This window comes from Schistocerca nitens, chromosome 10 (assembly GCF_023898315.1).
Source record: "Schistocerca nitens isolate TAMUIC-IGC-003100 chromosome 10, iqSchNite1.1, whole genome shotgun sequence".
Classification (NCBI taxonomy): Eukaryota; Metazoa; Arthropoda; class Insecta; order Orthoptera; family Acrididae; genus Schistocerca; species Schistocerca nitens.
The window spans coordinates 223303575-223326336 of NC_064623.1; the positions used below are offsets into that span (position 1 = coordinate 223303575).

Below are 22762 nucleotides of genomic sequence, written 5' to 3' on the forward strand. Positions count from 1 at the left end.
TAGAAGTCATATCTAAACTTGAACAATTCAACATTGATTTTTATTTACATAATAATCTTAGAATTGGTTATATTAAATATGAAAAAATGTTGTATACGACTTATAGAATTATTATTTATAATTATGATGAAAAGGTATTTCTAAATTTTAAAGAATCAATTACATCATCTGATTGGGAATTTTCTTCAACTATAGATAACCATATTATTGATTTATATTTTAGTGATAAGAATGAGAATATTAAGATCGAATTTTTTAAGTCTTTATAAATGAAAACAATAATACTCTTATTGTTGTTTAAAATTATATATGCCAATGATAAGAGTAAAGCAATAAAGTATTTAAGTGATTATGGATATTTAGATATTACAAATGTTAATGATAATACTCATGTTAGTAATGATACATTTAGAGAAGCATTAATGTTATTTCAGTTAACATATAATCTTGAAATAAGTGGTGAATTAAGTGATGATACTTTAAATTTTATGAACATGCCTAGATGTGGTGTAAAAGATGAATTTGGTAGCTATAGAACTAGTTTGTATAAATGGAATAAGCAACATATCAAATGGCATTATAAAGGTGCTACTAAAAAAGTATTACAATTAACTGATGCAGCATTTAAAATATGGCAAGATAAAATAGATATTCAGTTTAAACATGATAGCAATAATCCTGATATCTTAATTACAAATAAAAGACGTAAACATAAATTTGAAATTGATAAAAGTATACATTGTTCAAAGGATTTAGATGGTAAAGGTAATGTTTTAGGTCATGCATTTTTTCCAGATATGAATAATAATCCTGTAGAAATACATATGGATGATGATGAAATATGGTATTTAGAGAAGAATACTAATACACCAAAAGGACAAACAAATCTATTTGAAGTATTAATACATGAGATTGGTCATTCATTAGGTCTACGACATTCAGATGATTATGGTTCAATAATGTATGCATACTATAATGGATCTCATTTAGAATTATCTCAAGATGATATTGATGCTATTCAAAGTTTATATGGTAAACAATCAACACAACCAACACAAGTACCAATTAAACCAATTTCACCACCTATACAATCAGAACCTATATCATTATGTCAAACTAAACATATTGATCACATATTATTTATGAATGGGATTTTATATGTTTTTTATCAGAAATGGGTGTGGATAATTCAAAATACAATACCACAATCACAATTAATAACTGATTGGTTAACATTTTTACCAAATGATGTAAACCGTATAGATGGTATATATCAGAGACCTAGTGGTGAACTTGTTATATTTTCCAATAATATGGTATATATGATACATTTACATACATTACAATTGATATCAGGATATCCAAAACCACTATCTAGTACAGGTTTACGCAATAATTACAAATTAAATGGTATAGTGAACACTTATTCTGGTAGAACATTTATTTTCTTTAATGACTTTTTCTATGCTGAAATAGATGAATGTAATTTTAAATATAAAGTACGTGGTATTATAAGTAGAGAATATTCTGGATTACCAACTGGTATAAATTCAGTATTTAGGTACATTAATGGTATGTTGTACTTTTTTAGAGATGATGCCTTTTATGAATATAATGAATTCACCAAAAAAGTAGTTAAGTATGGTATATTTGATTTATCACTATTTGGTATAGATTGTATTAAATCATCTTCGTTAATATCAGAACTAATAATTGTACTAAACAATACAATCCAACAATTAAAACATTTTTCTTCTATATAAATGGAACTATTAACTAGACTTAATAGTGTTAATAAAAATACACCATTGGTGAAATTATGTGACATTGAAGTGGATAAAGTGTATCATATTACAAATGTAGAAATCAAAAATACTAAATTAGGTTTTAAAACATTTATTGAACTTAATAATGAATTTAATATAATACTACCAGATAGATATGCAAAAATGATTGGTTGGGATGATTGTACAGCTATAATTGGTTGTAATATTGTATATAAAGGAATGATGGATAGATCAGATAAAAAGGTACATGTATTAGAATTTAGACAACAATAAATTAGAGTTTTTAAGTGTAATAAATGGATACAACTAAGAAATGTTGTAGATGTAAAGAAGATAAAAATATTAATGAATTTCATTTTGATAAATTTGTAAAAGATGGACACCGTAGAGTATGTAACCAGTGTGCATGTTATTATACTAAAAGATATTATGAAGCAAACAAAGATAAATTATTTGAAAAGGTAGCATGTGAATGTGGTAGAATTGTAGCTAGATGTAAACTTAAACAGCATGAAAAATCATTAATTCATTCTGATCTTATAAAAGAAAAAGAATCTATAAATATCTACTAATTCTTATAAAAATTTTTTATCAAATTATATAACCATATTTTGTATAGAGTATAATATTCTGAATAATAATTATATAAGTAAATAGATACATCTAACTGTATCTAGTTATCAAAATAAGGTTAATAAATATGAGTTATGTAATATAAAAAAAACACAAAAGAGACAGCACATACAGACAACAATCAGTTTACTTTTTATCCCTAATAAATAGATATATCTGTATCTATTTGTAAAAATACAGTTATCAAATATTCTGAATAATAATTACATAAGTAAATAGACAACAAATACAGACAACAAAAATAATAGTTTTCTTCCTTAATAAATAGAGCTATCATAATGGAGATGAAGATGAATGAACTTAGAGCAATAGCTAAAAGCATAAAGATCAAAGGTTACTCTAAAATGCGTAAAAGTGAATTAATGGATTTATTATTTCCACATACAATTGATATTGGTAAGGAATCTAATAAAAGAAAAAGAACACCTAAAAATGTATCTATTGCTAATATAGAAGATAAAGATCCATCAAAAATGAATGTTAATGAACTTAAAACATTAGCTAAACATTTAAATCTTAGTGGATATTCTAAATTATGTAAAAGTGATTTGTTACAGTTGATTCAAAATACTCAAACACTATTTCCATTTGCTACAGATATATTTGAACATCCTAATGAACGAAAAATTCATATTTATCATTCAATTGAAAAAGCATTCCAAAATAGATTACAAACATACAATATTGAAAACAACTTAAAAATTAAAGATCCACAACACATTATGACATCAGCAAAACCTATTGTATGTCAGTTAATAAAAGATAATCTTAAAATATACAATGGATTAAAAGTTAATCTAATATTGTACTGTGAATTCAAATTGAATACTACTAATGAAATAAAAGAATTTAGATTCTCAACATACAACTATACAATCACAAATGAAAAAGATCTAAATAAATTTTATACAAAAGGTAAACAACAAATATTAACACACATGCAAAATTTTCAAGATAGAGGATCAGGCTGGATGTTAAATAGTGTAATTGGTTTACAATTAGGAATTAACAAATATACACCACTTAACGGTTCATCATATATTGAACTACCAAAAACAATAAAAGATAAAAAAGCATGTATAAATGTTAAGAATAATGATGAAAAATGTTTCTTGTGGTCAATAGCATCAGCATTAAATCCAGTTGACCCTACAAAATGTAAAAACCCAGACAGATCTAGTAACTATATAGAATGTGTCAAACAATTAGAAACTAAAATTGGTCAAATAGAATATCCAGTTAAAATTGATAATATACCTAAATATGAATGTAAACTTAATATATCGATTAATGTGTATGCATATGATGAGAAATATGAAATATATCCATTAAAGATAACTAAAGATGAAAAATCAACACATATTGATTTATTATACATGAAAAATAATAATAATTCACATTATTGTTGGATTAAAAATCTATCTCGATTAATTAGATCTCAGTGTACAAAACATACTGAAAATATTCATCTATGTAAAATGTGTCTACAACACTTTAATTCAGAAAGTAAACTAAATGTACATAAAGCAGATTGTTCTAAAAATGAATCAGTTAAAATTAGAGTACCAAATGAAGGTGAATACATAACATTTAAGAATTATAAACATACAATGCCTGTTCCATTTGTTATATATGCTGATTTTGAAAGCTTATTATTGAAAATGGACACATGTGAACCAAATCCAAATGAATCGTACACAATGAAATATCAAAAACATGAACCATCTGGATTTTGTTACTATGTGAAATACATTCATAATCATTATAAAGATCCTGTTGTTTATAGAGGACCAAATGCTAAAACTAAATTTATTGAGATGATTAAAAATGAAGTTGAACAAATAGGACATATATATTCACAAATAGAACCAATGAAACAGTTAACACATGAACAAATAAAAATACATAACCAATCTAAAAGATGTACATTATGTGAATCACCATATACACCAAATAATAAAAAAGTACATCATCATGATCATTTAACTGGTAATTATATAGCACCATTATGTAATGAATGTAATCTTAAACTTCAACAACCAACATTTGTGCCTATATTCTTACACAATCTAACTGGTTATGATTCACATTTGTTTATTAAAGAACTTGGTTATGATGAAAAAGAAATTGAATTGATTCCAAATAATGAAGAAAAATATATAAGTTTTGGTAAGCAAACAAATAACTTAAAAATGAGATTTATTGATACATTTAGATTCATGGCATCATCATTAGATAAACTATCATCTAATTTGTCAAAAGATAAAATGAAAAATATTGAATTATTCTTTCAAAAAGATAAAGTAGATCTAGTAATTAGAAAAGGTGTGTACCCATATGATTATATGGATGATTGGAATAGATTTAATGAAACACAATTACCACCTAAAAATGAATTCTATAGTAAGATCAATGAATGTAATATATGTGATGATGATTATGAGCATGCACAATTAGTATGGAATAAATTTAATATAAAAAATATGGGTGAATACCATGATTTATATTTGAAAACAGATGTGTTATTGTTAGCTGATGTATTTGAGAACTTTAGAGACACATGTATGAAATCATATGATTTAGATCCAGCATGGTATTATACAGCACCTGGTTTATCATGGGATGCAATGTTAAAAATGACTAAACTACCACTTCAATTATTACATGATTATGATATGATATTAATGGTAGAAAAATGTATTAGAGGTGGTATAGCACAATGTTGTAAAAGATATGTTAAAGCAAATAATAAATACATGAAAGATTACAATAAAAATAAAGAATCAAATTATTTAATGTATTTAGATTCTAATAATTTATATGGATATGCAATGTCACAATATTTACCATATGGTGGATTTGAATGGGAAAATAATTTAGATATTGATGTAATGAACATTCCAGATAAATCTGAATATGGATATATATTAGAAGTTGATTTACAATATCCAATTGAATTACATGACAAACATAAGGATTTACCATTAGCACCAGAAAATTTACATAAATTATTAACAACATTAAATAATAAACATAAATATGTTGTACATTATAGAAACCTAAAACAATGTATAAAATTAGGATTGAAATTAACAAAAATACATCGTGCACTAAAATTCAGACAAAGTGATTGGTTGAAAAAGTACATTGACTTAAATACAGAAATGAGAACAAAAGCTAAAAATGATTTTGAAAAAGATTTCTTTAAACTGATGAACAATAGTGTGTTTGGAAAAACAATGGAAAATATAAGAAACAGAGTTAATATAAAATTAGTATCAGATGGTAAAAAATGTGATAAATTAATAGCTAAACCAAATTTCAAACATAGAACAATATTTAATGAAAATCTGGTAGCTATTCATATGAATAAAACTGAAATTAAATTTAATAAACCAATTTATGTTGGAATGAGTATATTAGATTTATCAAAAGAATTAATGTATAGTTTTCATTATGATGTAATGAAACCTAAATATGGTACAAATATTGAGTTATGTTATCAAGATACCGATAGTTATATATACAATATAAAAACAGATGACTTTTATAAAGATATGAAAAATATGATTGAACATTTTGATACAAGTGATTATGCAACAAATAATGTGTACAATATACCACAAATGAACAAAAAGGTATTAGGTAAAATGAAAGATGAATGTAATGGTAAAATAATGACTGAATTTGTTGGTTTGAGAGCTAAAATGTATGCATATTGTGTTGGTGAAAAAGAAAATAAAAAATCTAAAGGTGTTAAGAAATCAGTAGTAATGAATAAAATATCAATGGATGACTATAAAGACTGCTTATTCAATAATAGTGAATTATATAGATCAATGAATTTAATTAGAAGCTATAAACATGAAATATATACAGTGAAATTAAATAAAATAGCACTAAGTGCAAATGATGATAAAAGACACATTATGAATGATGGAATAAATACATTACCACTTGGACATTATAGTTTATTGTAAATATTGTATATATTATGTATATATTATGTAAACATATTTATTTGTAATTGTATATATGTATATATTTAGAATAACCAACACCATCTATAATTGTATATATTTTTATTATTCAACACCATCTATAATTTATATAGTATTATCTAAAAGAGACACTTTATGCATTTCCCTAATTTTGTGGTTGTATCATTGTAAAAATATGGATAATAGCTGATTTCGATGTAAAATGGTCTAAAAATAGCTATAAAATAGGGTTTAAATAACTGATTTTGGTAATTGGGGTAGAACATACATTTCCCATCTACTCATAAGACATGTTTCATAATGTTTCTGTGCTCCCTACCGTTAGGGCTTTTGTTTTTGTATTTGTTCGTCATACATAATATTTCACCACACGTTTTTAGATCTTTGCCAGGCTTTGAAGTTTTTAAGAATATTAGATCCATTAGATGAAGCGTTCTTTCAAATTCCTTACTCTCAACATATACGATGTACTTGGTTAAGCTTATAGGCTGTGCAGCCTACATTATGGTTTTTGTCCACTGACCCAATGTGTCGAGTCTATTTCGCTGTCTCCATGATGGCTAAAGCAATCAGCAACAGTATATACTTCTTCTTCTTCTTCTTCTTTATCTCCATTTCACTTAACAGTTGGATTACATTTTTCTCCACGAAACTGATCTCATTCTGAGTGTCCTATCCTTAGAAACCGTAATTTCTATCTAATAGCCTTCTGTTCATCAATGACTTTAGGTTTTTTCAACGTGCAGTTGCATACTAACCTGATTTCTATACAATATGCAACTTTTATAGCCTCAGTAGACTTATTTTTACGGTATTTCTAAAATTCGGTTGTTGTCTTCAACCTTTACATTTAATATAACGATTAACTTCAGCGGCGTTCTGACATTCACTTCTTTTAGAGCTTTTGTCCCTTTAATATCTTCAAGTTAGTTTTTTATATCTTGCAATCTTTATTCAATTAACATGGTCCTTGCAACCTACACATTAATTATTTTCAACTTGTTTGGTTCTTCTGCAAGTTTGCACCAGTGAGCTGATTAACCATCACGAACTTCATACCCACCATTTTAGTCGATCTTCTGCTGATGTTTTCTTTCCCATTTACTTATTATGCTGTGATAGATTGAATCTGCGCATCCACGCATGAACAAATGTTCTTTGCATGCAGACCTCTCCTCTCGGATTCAACACGTGATATACATGTCAATATAATCATAATGTAATGTATATTGATGTACTCAACTCCTTCATTGCTATATGTAAAGAAACTGCTGGAAGTTTTATCTTTATTGTCTGTCATTAAATGTTTTGTTTTATCATTTACCAAACACCTATACTGTGTGCGATACAATCAGACTCCACCTAACGCTGTCAAACAATAACCTACATGTACTTGATTAATGTATTTTAAATTCATATTGTCTTGCTTGAAAGCGATAATAAGGTTTGCATTATCCCTTTCCAACTGCTTTGGAACCATAAAACATCTCAGACTCATGCATAAGATAACAACTCCCATACGATGGCGCACATAGAAATATTTCAGTATTTGTACCTGGTGTACCACGTCAACATCATCAAATTTAAGCACTGTGTTTGCCTTCACACTATCTGGCAGTGGCATATTGCCTCTTTCGCTGAATATTGTGTTTGTTACACAATCGATGCTGGACAAATCTGCTGTAATAGTTGGCATTTAGGCTGCAATAGCGTTTTCGGAAACATACATGTAGGAAGCAGATTCCATCTGGATGTGTTAGCAAAGAACGATGACATTTATTTTGCCACAGTCAGATGGAACTACAATTATTGCTCATATATTATTCAGGGAGTAGTGTTCCATTCTTCTTGTTCTTCCAGTCTTTGGTAGTACTGCAGGACGTGTCAGTCACTATGAGGTCCTGAGAAGCTGTGAATCGAGACTTTAACCCACAGTGCCATGTTACATTCCGTAAGTGCCACTTTCGCTCAGTCTTCAATGTCTCTCCTTTCCTGACAGACTGAAGTGTGGTGATGATGTAAGAATATTTTTACTGGTGATCAGTGCAGTGTTCTATGGCAAAATATCACGAAAACAGGAAATTTAAAAAAAGTGTGTAATTCAACGAAATTTTAAGACATTTTCAAACTTTCAGTATTTTTTTCGGAAATAACTGAAATCATTGAAATATTCAGAAAAATCAATGTCCAATGTCAAAATACTGTGAAAACCGTTCCACTACAATTTTTAGTGTAGGTCGTTGCCAAATGTAGACCCAGTGGTACATCGAAAAAATGTAACACTACAATGTTGTCATGAAACAAGTAATAATTATTCGATAGATTTGAGTATATAACATATTACAAGACTCTATAAACACATTCTAGCCACAAATTACTAAAAAGAAATTTACTCATATCTCAGTTTTATTGCTTGAAAGCATACAGACACAGAGATAAACAATTTTCTTCAATCACATATTGTCATTTGGTGGGAACATCCAGAGAGGAAAACAACCGAAGTACAGTATGTACAAGGTTTCTGCTACAATCGAGCACAGCGAGTTCAGTCTTCTCCCTGAGAAAAAACAATGATCGTATCATTTATGCCATGTTAGCACTCAGGTGGACAGTTGTCTGAGAACATATTTTTGGCAATTGTTAAGTGTTCTGTGCCGATTTTTTTATTTTAGTTAGAGTACTTATGAAATGTGATCAAATAACGGAACCTCGTCACAGTGAGTACTAGCTTCTTAGTCAGCAGTGACGTCAGCAGTGTGTTTTATCCAGTCGAGGTAGTAGGTCATCCTGGAGAAGCCACCAGGTAAAGACTCATTGCAATTGTGAAAATAACTGGCAATGCCGATCTGCTTGTAGCCATCTTTGATCTTAAGAACAAGCGCTCCGCCCCAATCTCCCTGCAACATAGACAGTTATTGCCTTACAACTATCTAGTAGACCTCTGCTGCTAATATCAAAATCTTATGAATAATATTACACCTTGATCTGAAGGATGCACTAGGGGCAATGGACGCCTTTTCAAAATTTGTGTGTTTACCGATGACATAAGTAAGCTGATCAAGGGCACAAACACGTCCAGGAGCAAACAGTAAGAGAATAACGTAAAGGGTTTATACCCGATTCCCAACAAACAGCTCCCCTTCCTACAAAAAGCCGTGTTGTTAGAATCGAGTAATCACACTCGATAGGGCACCACGTAAGACATTCTTTGACGTCGAGGCGCATTACAGACCGATGTTTATACCAGCACAAGGATATGGTTGGCAAATAAGATGAGGTGAAGTTGATATTTCAACATGTTGCAGAAGTCTCTTCAATGACCTTAGAGTTATTAAACTCATGTGACAGAACATATACTCTCTAATCGTACTTGAAGTTATTAGCAGGAATGTATGTACAATGAACAGTGGTAATCGCAACAGTGACTGGCCTATTACACTACCATTGGAGTACTCCCGACAACGTAAGTCTTTTATGTCTGTCGATATCTTCTTTAAAGTCTTGAATCCAGTCACCGTTCTGGGCCGATCCTCGGAAAGCTACAACTATATTCATTCGAAAATGCGAAGCTGTATCGAATACATTAGGAAATCCAGGAAACAAGTGTAGTTCTACGCTAATAGTATCTGAATAAAAATGAACGCGGTTATACAGCCAATATTGATGTTATTCTATCGATGACGACTGTTGTCTCAAACTGTACAATGGACAAAAACGAAAATTGTCCACCAGAGTAAAACTGCACTGGTAAGAACATTATGAGAGTAATCACAACTTTGTGGCTGTAAAAATATAAACATACAGCAAGTCTTATATATTATCCGACAAATTTATATTTCTGCTAGTAATATGTTTTTAAACGAAAATCTCGTAAGTGTTATACCATTTTGTTTCAAACTTATACCGTTTCTCCACACTTATCTTTGTCCACAATGTTGTGGGGTTTCTGTACTTTAGCTTAATCCTACCATTTTTTTCCCACGTAGTTGTTTGTTTGTGTTCCATCCGTGGATGCAGCATGCGAAGGCTTCTTGCACGTGTCTGTAAGAACTGTTGTTTGCCTCAATTTATCTTAATATACATGTGGTGAGCTGAAGGACATTTGTACCTTTTGCCCAGAAAGACATTTCTTGACATTTTCTTACAAGTTTCTCGCAATATGTACGATGTCTTTCTCGGAGTGTCCTCCAGTTAATATCTTCCCACATATCTCCAGTTAGTCAAATAAGTCTGGGATCATTCGCACTGCCCTTCGTTACCTGCTATTCGTGATTCGTGTTGTTCAAACTTTCCATCCAAGATTCTGCAAACAAACTCACAAAGTAGTGAAAAATATCTCTCAACAGCCCATATGAACGTGCTGTCGATAGTAATATTAAGTATGTTACAAAGAAAAATAACTTTTCGAAGTCAAGAAACACTGCATCTATCGGACTGCCTCGATCCATGGCTTTCAGATATTCATGTAAGAAAAGACAAAATTGGTCGTCAAATGTCGATGTTTACAGGATCCGTCACGTCTTTGAGCTCAGAATATGTTCTAAGATTCTACGACAAATAGCTGTCAAAGACATTGGTCCGTAAGCTTCTGGTCACTTTCTGATGTCCTTCATGGAGACAGGTATGACCTGTGCTTTCTTCAGACGAAACGGCATAGAGTTTCATTCAAGTGATTTCGATATATGACGGTTAAATGAGGTTCTAACTCAGTCGCAAATCTGGCATTGAATCTTCTGTGGGCTCCATCACGCCATAGAGCTTTGTTGAAATGTAACAACTTCAGCTGTTCATCAAATCCACTGACACTAATATCTGTTTCACTCGTCTTTGCAGTGGTACGAGAATAAAATTGGGACAGTACGTGTGAATTTGTCCTTGTAAAGGAACATTTGAAACCTTGAGTTTCAGTTCCTATCTTGTCCATGTGTGTCTGAACACTAACTTCGATGCCACTAATAGCCTTTACATACGACCAGTATCTCTCGTGTTGTTTGAAAGACCATTCGATAGTATTTTTCTGTGGTACACACTGAACGCGTCATGTATCGCCTACTTTAAAGCCAAATAAGCATCTCTCTGTCTACCTCGGTAGTCTATGTTTTAGACCTATGATGCGGTTGTCTCTATTTCCTTAGAAATTTCTTTGCAGTGATCATATACCATGGAGTATCCCATCCATCATGAATTGTCCTGCTAGGTAAGTATCTGTCCAAGCCATGGTCAACAATTCTTTTGAATCTGAGCCATAGTTGCTCTACACCCCACTGTCCTGAGCAGAAAGAAACAATTTCTTCTTCTTACTCTAGTTTACTGAATATAAATCTATCTACATATTGTTGTTGGTGTTTTTACACTGGTAATTGTTGTTGCTACAACTACCTCATTGTCACTGATACCAGTTTCACTGTAGACATCCTCAGACATATTAGATATATTTGTCCCCATTAGATCCAATATACAGTATTTCCATCACGACTGGATTTCCGAACTACATGATGTTGTCAGTGGTCAGAGAAGGGATTTAGTAACGTTTTGCAGGATGTCTTGTCAAGCCTACCAGTAACGAAACTGTAATTATCCCAGTTGGTTGTTGAATGATTAAAGACTTCTCCATCGATTATAGTATGATTGAGGAACTTACATGCTAGCGATCTAACAGTTCCCTCTCAAGTTTCCAGTAACATTACGTGGTGAGTTTGGTTGTAAATACAAGAATCCAATTGTACATACATGTACACGTGTCTTATTGAGTCTTCCCCAAACAATCTTGGATGCAGCTGCAATTTCTTCTTCAAGGTCTACTACACAAAACACACAACAGTTTCTATGAGAAAATTAATTTTATTATCCTTATATTTAATAAAATTATTGTCATTAATCTGGAAAGTTGCGTAAAGTATTTCATATTGCAAAGTTATTTACTTAGAAAAATCTGATTGTGAATATATTGTAGCCACTGGTAACTTGTTCAGTCCACATAGAACAAACTTCCATTATGTAATAAAATTTTGAGAGACAGAGTAGACAGACAGAGGAAGTATAAGTAGAGGGACAGGGCAGGCACTAGAGCATTGTGTTAGTGTAGGTTGCCTACATCAGGGACAGGTGTGCACTCAGGGGCAAACCCATTGTTCAACTTTCATTGACAGTTACTTAACCTACAGTTCTCCTTTGATAGACAGGTACTTAACCATTTGTTCTGCTAAAAGGATACTTCTTTTTGATTGACAGGTCCTTAACCTATTGTTTCCCCCCTCCCATCCCTCCCCCCACCCCTAGGAAACATCCAACACAGCCCCATCCCCTGCACTGGTACATGTACACTTTTGATACCAATTAGATTAACTATTCACTTAAATTGATCAATTAATTAACCTCTCCCCTTCTGCCAAACCCCCTCCCCTCCCACAGAAAATGGTGGTAAGTTGAAATTCCAGCAGGACAATGCAACACACCATGGCTACCTACACCAACCGAAGAAAATGGCGGGAAAATAGGTCACTTGCGCAACTTCCAGTAACCTAACTCATATGACTGCCACTTCTTGCTAGGAATTCGTGGGGAAAGGACTCAGCCTGTGCTGGGCTGCTGGATAGGATGGATGTAATCCTTTATTTTGCATTCAGTGTTAAAACAAATTGAGACAGTAGCTCCATCACCATGAGATCTGGAGTCCAACTGACACAGTACACAATACTGCCACCAGAGGGTGCAGTCATCCCTTCTATGACGTAATCCAAGATGGGTGTCTGAGGGGGAAAAATGGCAGGAAAAGGATTCAGCCTTGTCTGGGATGAAGGAGAGAGGAAGGAGTGTACTTCATTTATTTTGGAACGATTTATTTAAGGGTGGAGTTCACTTAGTTCATCGATTACACTGATACAAAACACTCGCACTGATGTGCTTGTGTTCATGCTACTTAGACTACAAACATGTAGACTACTAGTAAATTATCGAAGTAATGCATTACACTGATTTACAGACACGAAAACTACTCTAAAATTACTGAAATAATGCGGTACACAGCATACAGATCAGATAATTGCCCGTAAATCATCTAAATAATGCAGTACATTGATGTTTAGACAGGAAAACATTTCATAAATTATCAAAATAACGCATGTAAAACACTCTGCAGACACGCTCACCAATTCTAAACTGTCCAAATAATGCAGTACATAGTCTTCAGACCTGCAACCTGCTCGTAATTTACCAAAACAATACATATACAACACTCTACCAACACACTCAGACTTCTTAAACAGCCGAAAATAATGTAGTGAACAAATACTCAGTGCAAGTGAAAAACACTTTCGAACTGTCCTCAACCACAACGTATCAGAGACTCCAACACATGCACATGGCGACGCCGCTGTGAGTCTCCACTGGACACACGAGTACAGGGGCACGAGCCATTGGTCTCAGGCCGCTATTGCCAACAGCCAGCAGGTGAAACTCACATCTGTTTTCAGGTATACAATTAGAGTTCTTCGAGTGTTATACTGAGGTCACATGTCTATGTACATAAGAGCCAATTGTCCGTCTGGTCTGCAAGTGCGTTTTACCATTGCTGGCACGATACCTCTCTACCTGTGGAGACATCACAGGTCGCACTGTAGAAATCTGTTCCAATGCTTCACAGAATAGCACGGGGTGCATTGCTCATTGCGGTCCTAACTCGACAAGTAAGACCGTACAGGAGCTATCGTGATGTCTCAGCTTGTCCGCACAGAATTTCTTGTCTTAACAGAACATGTCCACGAAAATAGCCCAGAGAAGCACCGAATGCATCCTTCCTGATGAGCCCAGTGGGACAGTGCACCTCTTACTGAACTCACCCGTCAAACTGCTGCTGCTGCCAGTGTGGGAGCGCTGTCCGCCTTTTTGTTCCCTGCAGGCGAAACTTTCAGCGGTGGAAAAGAATTTTGCACAGCTCGCTATTTTGCACTGACAATTAAACTCTGCAGAAAGTGGTCTACAGATCGTCAAATACATCCCAGATGCACACCGTGTCGCAGTGCAACGCCGACAGAGGAAACTGCTGCCGTAAACACGGCTCGTGACTGCAGCCCCAGGAGGACCTAAGTGGTAGGAGTTCGAATGCTATCAATATTCCTAGAACAAACACTCATCACATTGAATCTTCTCAAATTTCTGCAGACTATACACGAGAAACACGCGGTACCAAAGGCAACTCAACGCAAACTGGATATTAGTTCACTATTCATCCATCCAGGGGGAGCTGAAAGCAAAAACGTTGTAAGCCGGAAGCTTTCTCTGACTCTCTGAACTGGTGTACAAAGGATGGGTAAGTCCCACCTCGCCGGCCGATGTGGCCTTGCCGTTCTAGGCGCTTCAGTCTGGAACCGCGTGAACGCTACGGTCGCAGGTTCGAATCCTGCCTCGGGCATGGATGTGTGTGATGTCCTTAGGTTAGTTAGGTTTAAGTAGTTCTAAGTTCTAGGGGACTGATGACCACAGTGCTCAGAGCCATTTGAATTTGAGTCCCACCTCAGAGCAAAGGCATCCTCTGAGATGCTGTTTCTGGCTCCGACCTGTTTGCTTGCTGCTATGCTTTCAACGGCTGTCTCCAGAATCACAATAATATTGGGAACCAGACACATATTTATCAGTGTAACTACAATTAAATACTATGATTGCTGTTGCAGTCTGACGCCGAGCAATGTACTGGATACGTCTCCTCTTTATGACCATGGTTCTGGAATGAATCTCAGTATCTATGGCGCACATAATTTTCCTAGTAAAATAAAAACCTTTCATTCCCCTTATGGCTATCGATGTGCTGAATCTATACCTCCCTCACGATAGGACATGCAGTAGTGACCACCAGACACCATATACCACTAAGACTGTTGTACAAAGGCTGGGTCGGTTCCCCATGGCACAAAGACTTCACTGTTCCTGACCCTGACCTATTTGCTTGGTTGCTATCTTTCTATACCCACCTCCGGACTCTGAGATTACAAGATTACTTTTCGATATCAAGCACATAGCTGTATGCTACCGATCGCTCGCGCAACATAATTCTGAATACATAGACCGGAAATTATTTCTCTACAAATCCGAAACACCCTAGTGAGGTGGCGCATGCTGTAAACCAATGAGTAACTAGAAACTTGTCCCGTCAGTGATGACCTTTGAGCGAAAATTCGAAAAAAATAGAGAAAACTGATACTCCCATTCGCGAATATCGACGTCGGTGATGTAACAGATTCCAAATCATCCCTACAATTTACTAAGTGAACCAAGGTGTTCCTCTTTCTCATGTCTAGAGAATCGGCAAATCTAGTCTCCCGCTCGTCCTTTACCTGCTAGATGGACACACCGCAATCGATGGTCTCTCAACGAAATAAAGGCGCAAAATGTGTTCACGCAGTCATAGGAGGGAATAATGGTCCAGCGCAAAGATACGTCCATATTGAATCTTCTCAATTTTACACACAATCACGAAAGCTATCCAACAGTTACTAAGAATTAGTCCGCTATTCAGCCGACTAGAGGACGCTATGGTTAAGTCAGCTACGTCCCTGCATCATAAAAGGCCTCTCCATTCGCACTGGTTCTACCGTTAGCCAAAAAAGTGAATCATTACCGCCACAGGTTACCGGTGCAGACAGTCACTGTACTTACAACTAAATATTACGATCGCAACCTCAACTGCACGTCACTGACAATAGGTCTAGTATAGGAAATACACCATGCTGACAGCTGTGGGACTGGAAACAGAAACATCTCTACCATTCTTATCACTTCATATACTTTTCCCTTTGCCATCACAGTATTCCTCATCAAGTCCATACCTTACTTACGACTGGACATAGTCAGTCACTTTGCACATTCCGGGACACACATACATACTTTATAAGCCTGATGCTTAAGGCGAACCTAGTGCTATGTATAATACTCCACAAATAACTGATTGTTTGCGAGACGGGGACATGGGTGGTCATGTCTCGTAAGTCTTCTCTGCGACTGCTACAACTGTGGCTTAGAAAGAGAGGCTTAATCGTCTTACAAACCACCATATGTTAAGAAACACGATCGCAACGACCATATTACTGTCACAAGCAGTCTTGTTTCTACAGGTGCAGGTAAGTATCCTTGTTAACAGCTGTACTGGCTTTATAAATCTAGGTATGGCATTACCTCTGAATGAAGTGGCTTCTCACGACAAATACCGCAACACTGAATATAGACGCTGTTCGCCGAAGTGTATACTATCAGAAAAAACACTGCGGTTACACGACAACGATGGTGTCACCTCGTAATAAAATTACCGAATTTAGAAAGTGATTTGGCAAAAGAATGTGGTATGAAACCGGTGAAACAGCAACTACCTCATACCACCGCTAGTTATTTCTCCAGTATTTTTAACCCATTCAGTCTTGATGCCATGTCAGAGGTTCTGCGATATATCCACTGGGTTATAGGCGAAGGTTGATTGAGAAGGATCACAAAGAGAAGGTGGTGTGCTGATTGAGGTCGCAAAAAATGTACTGTTCCTTTTCAGATCTCCAGTGTTACGCTATCCGCTAGAAATGCTATCTGGGATTTGGAATCAAGTCTTTCCATTCAACCACATACCTGCGTTGGATCCTATGGAGCACTCCTTTAATGATTGCAGCCACTAGTGAATCATATTTCTGGCGCTCTCGTATCTCGAAACGAGTCACTTTTCTTCCAACCTATCTGATACAGTAAAATTCCAATGTGGTTTTCGGTATTCCCTAATCATTTTCCAACTACCCCTCAGACCCTGCGTTACCATCCATGCAGCTTTGCACATGTCATCGCTCCAATTTAAGTCGGAACTGAGCAGGTCGGAAACGCTATATCTACCGCCTTCTCCAGCCCGTGTAGAAACAGGCTGAGCTGAGTTAATGCGACAGAACTGTGTTTTGACCATTCTGCGGAAACAGCAACATGTTGTTGTAGCTCCACCAACTGCCCACAATGTGCAAGGTCAGCGCCAAATGAAGCCAGCTCCTGCAACACGAAGTAGTATAATAGACAGTACTGGAACTGCGAGAAGGACGTGGATATTAACAACGCTGCATTCCACATCACTGATAGGGCGGAAACTGAAGCGATCTAACATTATAGCCTCTTTTAAGTGCAGAGCTGTGCAGCCTTTGCATTGCATGCGTTTATATTCTCTCTTACCAATACCCTCCTGGTACTGAACCCGGACACTAGAACAATACTTTAAAATTGACAGCGTAGTGGATTTACGTAAAATGCTTCGAACTCCATCCGTCTGAAGCTCCATCATGCATAAAAACCACACATTTCTTGTTGTTCTTAATCGTCTGCTATTACAACACTTTTAGATCTGTTACTATACACCGATAAGGGATGGTAACCTCATCCACATGGGCGCATCTGAAGAAATCTTGTGCACTTCGATGGGCAAGGACTCGACGAGGTCCATTCATTCACGAGATGCGGAATGTAGCGGTCTACTTCTGGTCAGCTGCGGATTAAATCGGTAACATTGCTGCAGGGAGGGTTGGTCAAATTTTATCCTAAGACTATGAGAATGCTCTGTGACTCCCATCCACAAATAGATAGTGTACTGGTAGATAGGACAGCTTGGCTGTCGAAGTGGAAGGGTAGCCCACAGCATAGACAACAGTATTGGCAATTACAAGCACCCAAGCTTTAATGATCTTCCAGCAATAAGGCTCTTAACCAATCTCAATTAAGCAAGGACATAAACTTGATTACAATGTTAACCTTCAACCTGTGAATAACACCAATAAAGGATTACCAATCAATAAAACGTAGATAAAGGACTGCTTTACAAGAATGCTTAAATTAAATAAAATCATGAAAGCTAAGTTACAAATTTTATGTTAAGCTTCAACAGGTGAATAACCCCAATAAAGAATTCTTATTTAAATAAAACATAGATAGGAAAATGCCTTACCGAAATGCTTGAATTCTGTAAAATCATGAAAAGCTCAGTTACAACTTTTCTCACAAATACTTAGGAATTTACTGCAAATAAACAAATTTGATCTGTTTAACCAGTAGGTAACTGCCAAGTGCAAGCGACCGAAGCCACTCAGAGCGGACGACCGCCCCAACGCTGGTCATCAACCGACATCGTCACGGCCCAGTGGCCACCGTGCTAAAACAGACTAACGTTTCGGTAAGCGACCGACAGCAGCACAGGAGTAACAGCGACTTACGAAACACGGCACACCCCGAAGCGGGAGCAGGCACAGCTGACTAGCGGCCATACAACCGCGAGCAAACGAATCTCACGCCGCCCGTACTAACGCGGGAAATGATAGCGAGCGGCAAGACGCCACGCGCAAAGCAGCAGCCGTGCCCACCCCTCGACCACAGAATGTGCCCTGTCTCCTTGTCTATGGTAATACATTTTATAGCACACAAGAAACGACTTAATAATGGCATTAGTTCAACGCAAGATCAGTTAACATTTAGGTCCAGTAAAGATTTACCCACGGATTTACCTTCAAACCAACTTCCGGACCACAGGCGGAAATCAGTAAACTTGGCATAAGTTTTCACCAGACCGATAAACAAGAAATCAAATTAAACAGTTGCTAAAAATACAGTCACGATACGCAAGCCCTTCAAGACCTTGCTATCTTACTCACAGTTATCATTAACGGCGAAACATACACAAATGAATGACAAGAAATTCACCATTGAAAGCAAAAATCACACCACGAAGGTTTAATTAATTTGCAGACGAGCCAGTCACTGAAAGCTCAGTTTCACAAGATTAGGGCTAACCTCACTCGGCAGCAGTACATTTGTGTGCATGATAACTAGGCTGCCCAAACAGGGCTGCAAAACCCAAAACACGTCACACGTTAGCTGTCTTGTTCTCGGATACTAGGCACCATCGGGCTAAGACAATCGCGACGGAAAAAAATCTCTGAAATTACAGCTGCCTGCAGCAAAACAAATGAGTCAGGGTGCATGAACGTAAAGCACGAGCCACTGTTCCAGCCGGAGCGTAACCTTTTCAGTGCACATACGGACAGAACAACACACGCGGGCATAAACGGAACAGCATATGCGTACCGAGCAAACTATACTGCGCCAAAATACGACCCACGTCACGTCCACAAACCGGAGCACTGCTCCCGGAGCTGGTGTCTGCTCGCCGGACTGCCGCAACCCTCTGTCCCCCGGAAGGCGACGCTGACTGCCGCCTCGGTCAACGCTCCCTTCTCGGCCGTGCACGACAACTCTTCTCTTGTCGCCTCAGAGTGCGGCCGCAAGTGTCCGTTCTCCCCTGCTGTCCGCCCCAGACTCCACTTTACTCGCACTCACCCCTCGTTAGGAGCCCCTCCGGCAGGAGGCTCTCGCGATCGCACATAGTGCCAACCTCAACCAGAGGAGTCATCGATAGCGTCTTGCGCCCGAGAGCTGCGCCACGGCTCAGATAGATCATAAATTAAGTGCTATACTCGAGGCGTTAGAAATATGTAGAGCGCTGTCTGGTATACTTTGATGATGTATACGTTCAAGGATAAACAGTGAGTGGACGTACTGCACAGTTATCTATCTACATTCGCAAAGATACTCACACAAAGTAGAGAATGGGCTATTTAGCAATGGTGCTGAAATTGGGGAACATGTTGTGCATCATTGTTCGGTGTTGAAATTACTGTAAGATTGCCAAAATTGTTCACACTGTCAACTGTGATGTTAGCTATTACACTACATCGACGGTGTCTTTTCCATCCAATCCGTTCACTGGTAGACTCTTGGTCACCACATAAAGATCGACTGACATCGTTTCTTTGAGATGGAGAAAAAGTTTTGGTGGAGGGCAACACCTTCTGGGGATTACTAGCAACGAAACAGTCACTGAGACAGATGAGCTTAAATGTAGAGGTCGTCATTCACCTTCGGACCGCAGTGCGGAAACGCTCCACAACGCCTCCAAGCTCTTCCAGTTTCTTTATGTTGTAACTGTCTTTTATTTAAAATAATCCTGTGTGTGTGGTGTGATGTGGTAGCAGCAGTAATAACATGAATTACACCGTGCAATGTCTAGTTTTCTGCGAGAGGCAATGGATCAGAACGTGTTAATGTCAGTTTGGAATCTGACACAGACCTCAAAGTCGTGGCGGAAAAACAAAATGTATGACCGTGAACAAAGCGTATTACAATAGAAAAAAAGTTATGTTCCAAACAATGACAAAGGGTCCCAGGGAGTGTCTTGCCACTTATGGCATAATCTGTGGGATACAGCCATCCTCCTGCAGTACACGTGGTGAAACTTTCAAGTGATCTGTGCAGTGGATCAATACCTGTACATTTAATAGGATTGTTACATGTGTTCGGTACCGCCATGCATGCGGTATTTGTTTTCGATGTATGGTAGGAGAGATGTGTTAAAAATCTTATCCAGTTCTCTGTTGGATGAAGTTAGTGGAGCTTTAATAGCTCTCAGCTTTTCTCTGTTGGATGGTACAGAATGACAATAATAGCATGTTGGAGTGATAGATGTGAATGGGCCCTGAGAGATGCGAATCTGCTTGAGACTGCACTATCTGTATATAGTTTGGAGAAGCACCAGAGTGCAGTAGCAAAATCCTCGTCCTTTTCCCAGATACCGTACTCTCTTTTGTACTACTTCCTGTTGCAGGAGCAGGCTTCGTTTGGAGCTGACCTTAAACATCGCAGACAGTTGGTGGAGCTACAGCAACATGTTCCTGTTTCCATCGAATGGTCAAAACACAGTCCTGTCACACTAATTCAGCTTTGCCTGATTCTACACAGGTTGGAGAACGTGGCAGATATAGCTTTCTCTGACTTGTACTCAGTTCCGACTTAAATTGGAACGATGACATGCGCAAAGTTGCAGGAATGGTAGTACAGAGTCTGAGGGATTTTACTGTATCAGACAGGTTAGAGAAAGGTCACTCGTTCTGAAATATGAGAGTGCCAGAAATATGATTCACTAGCGGCTGTAATCATTAAGGGACTTCTCCATAGCATCCATCGCAGGTATGTGGTTGAATGGAAAGACTTGATTCCAAATCCCAAACAGCATTTCTAGAGGACAGCGTAACACTAGAGATCTGAAGAGCTCCTGTACATTTCTTGCGACCCCAATCAGCACGCTATCTTCTGCTTGTGATCCTTCTCAATCAACCTTCGCCTAAACCCAGTGGATATATCGCAGAACCTCTGACATGACATCAGGACAGAATCTGTTACAAATACTCGAGAAATATCTAATGGCGGTATGAGGTAGTTGCAAGTACCGGTTTCATACCACATTCCTTAGCCAAATCACTTTCCAAATTCATTATTTTAGTATGAGGTTGTACCGTCGACGACGTGTAACCGCCCTGTTTTTCTGGTAATTTACCCTTCAGCGATAGTGTTCTTTAAATATATAGTGGTTTTTAAGACGGTTACACCTCTGTTTCTAAGCCATAGTGGTACTCGCAAGAAAAACTTATGAGACATGTTCACCCATCACAGATTTTCTCACAGTGTTGTTTCGCTCGCTAGAAAACTTATGAGACATGTCCACCCTTTGCTGATTTGCGGTCAGTATTATTTCGCATCGCAAGCAATCAGTTAATGGCGCCTTTCTAGGTCGTAGCAAATGACGTAGCTGAAGGCTATGCTGACTATCGTCTCTGCAAATGAGAGCGTATGTAGTGAGTGGAGCATCGCTAGCAAAGTGGGCTGTACAACTGGGGCGAGTGCTAGGAAGTCTCTCTAGACCTGCCGTGTGGCGGCGCTCGGTCTGCAATCTCTGATAGTGGCGACACGTGGGTCCGACGTATACTAACGGACCGCGGCCGATTTAGAGGCTACCACCTAGCAAGTGTGGTGTCTGCCGGTGACACCACAAAATCAGTAACAGCTTGCACTGTACGTGCTTGAACATTGTCCTGCTAAATGATGGTCAGCCCCGCAGAAAGTGTCGTCACTTCTGTGTATGCTGTTCGTTTATGGAACACAACCTACGACCACCCGTGCACTCGTCTGCCCTGCAGAGGCTCGCTGGGTTGTCGGCGTGTGCATGTGTTGGAGCCTCTGATATGTTGCGGTTGACGACTGTTCGAAAGCGTTTCTGACGTGCAGTAAGTGTTTGTTCGCTACATTATTTTAGGCTGTTTAAGCGTTGTGAGCGTACTGGTACATCGTCTTGTACGCATTATTTCGGTGATTTACCAGCAGTTTTCAGGTCTGTAAGCTATGTACGGTATTATTTGGACAGTTTAGAATTAGTGAGTGTGTCTGCAGAGCGTGTTACATGCGTTATTTAGATAATTTACGAGTTGTTTTCGTGTCTGCACGTCAGTGTAC

At 37.0% G+C, this 22762-nt stretch overlaps 1 protein-coding gene across 1 annotated transcript; it reads left to right on the forward strand.

Annotated features, from left to right (window-relative positions):
• The first annotated feature begins 269 nt into the window (after positions 1 to 269).
• On the forward strand, positions 270 to 2060 carry LOC126210026 (collagenase 3-like). The gene is made up of 2 exons (XM_049939129.1): positions 270 to 1572; positions 1936 to 2060. Exons 1-2 carry the CDS (start codon positions 270 to 272, stop codon positions 2058 to 2060), a joined length of 1428 nt encoding a protein of 475 aa, XP_049795086.1.
• The last annotated feature ends 20702 nt before the right edge of the window (positions 2061 to 22762 follow it).

Coding starts and splice junctions, on each gene's coding strand:
- LOC126210026 (XM_049939129.1), top strand. CDS start 270: ATGAAAACAATAATACTCTTATTGTTGTTTAAAATTATATATGCCAAT. Junction 1,573..1,935: donor AGTATTTAGGTACATTAATG/GTATGTTGTACT, acceptor TAATACTACCAG/ATAGATATGCAAAAATGATT.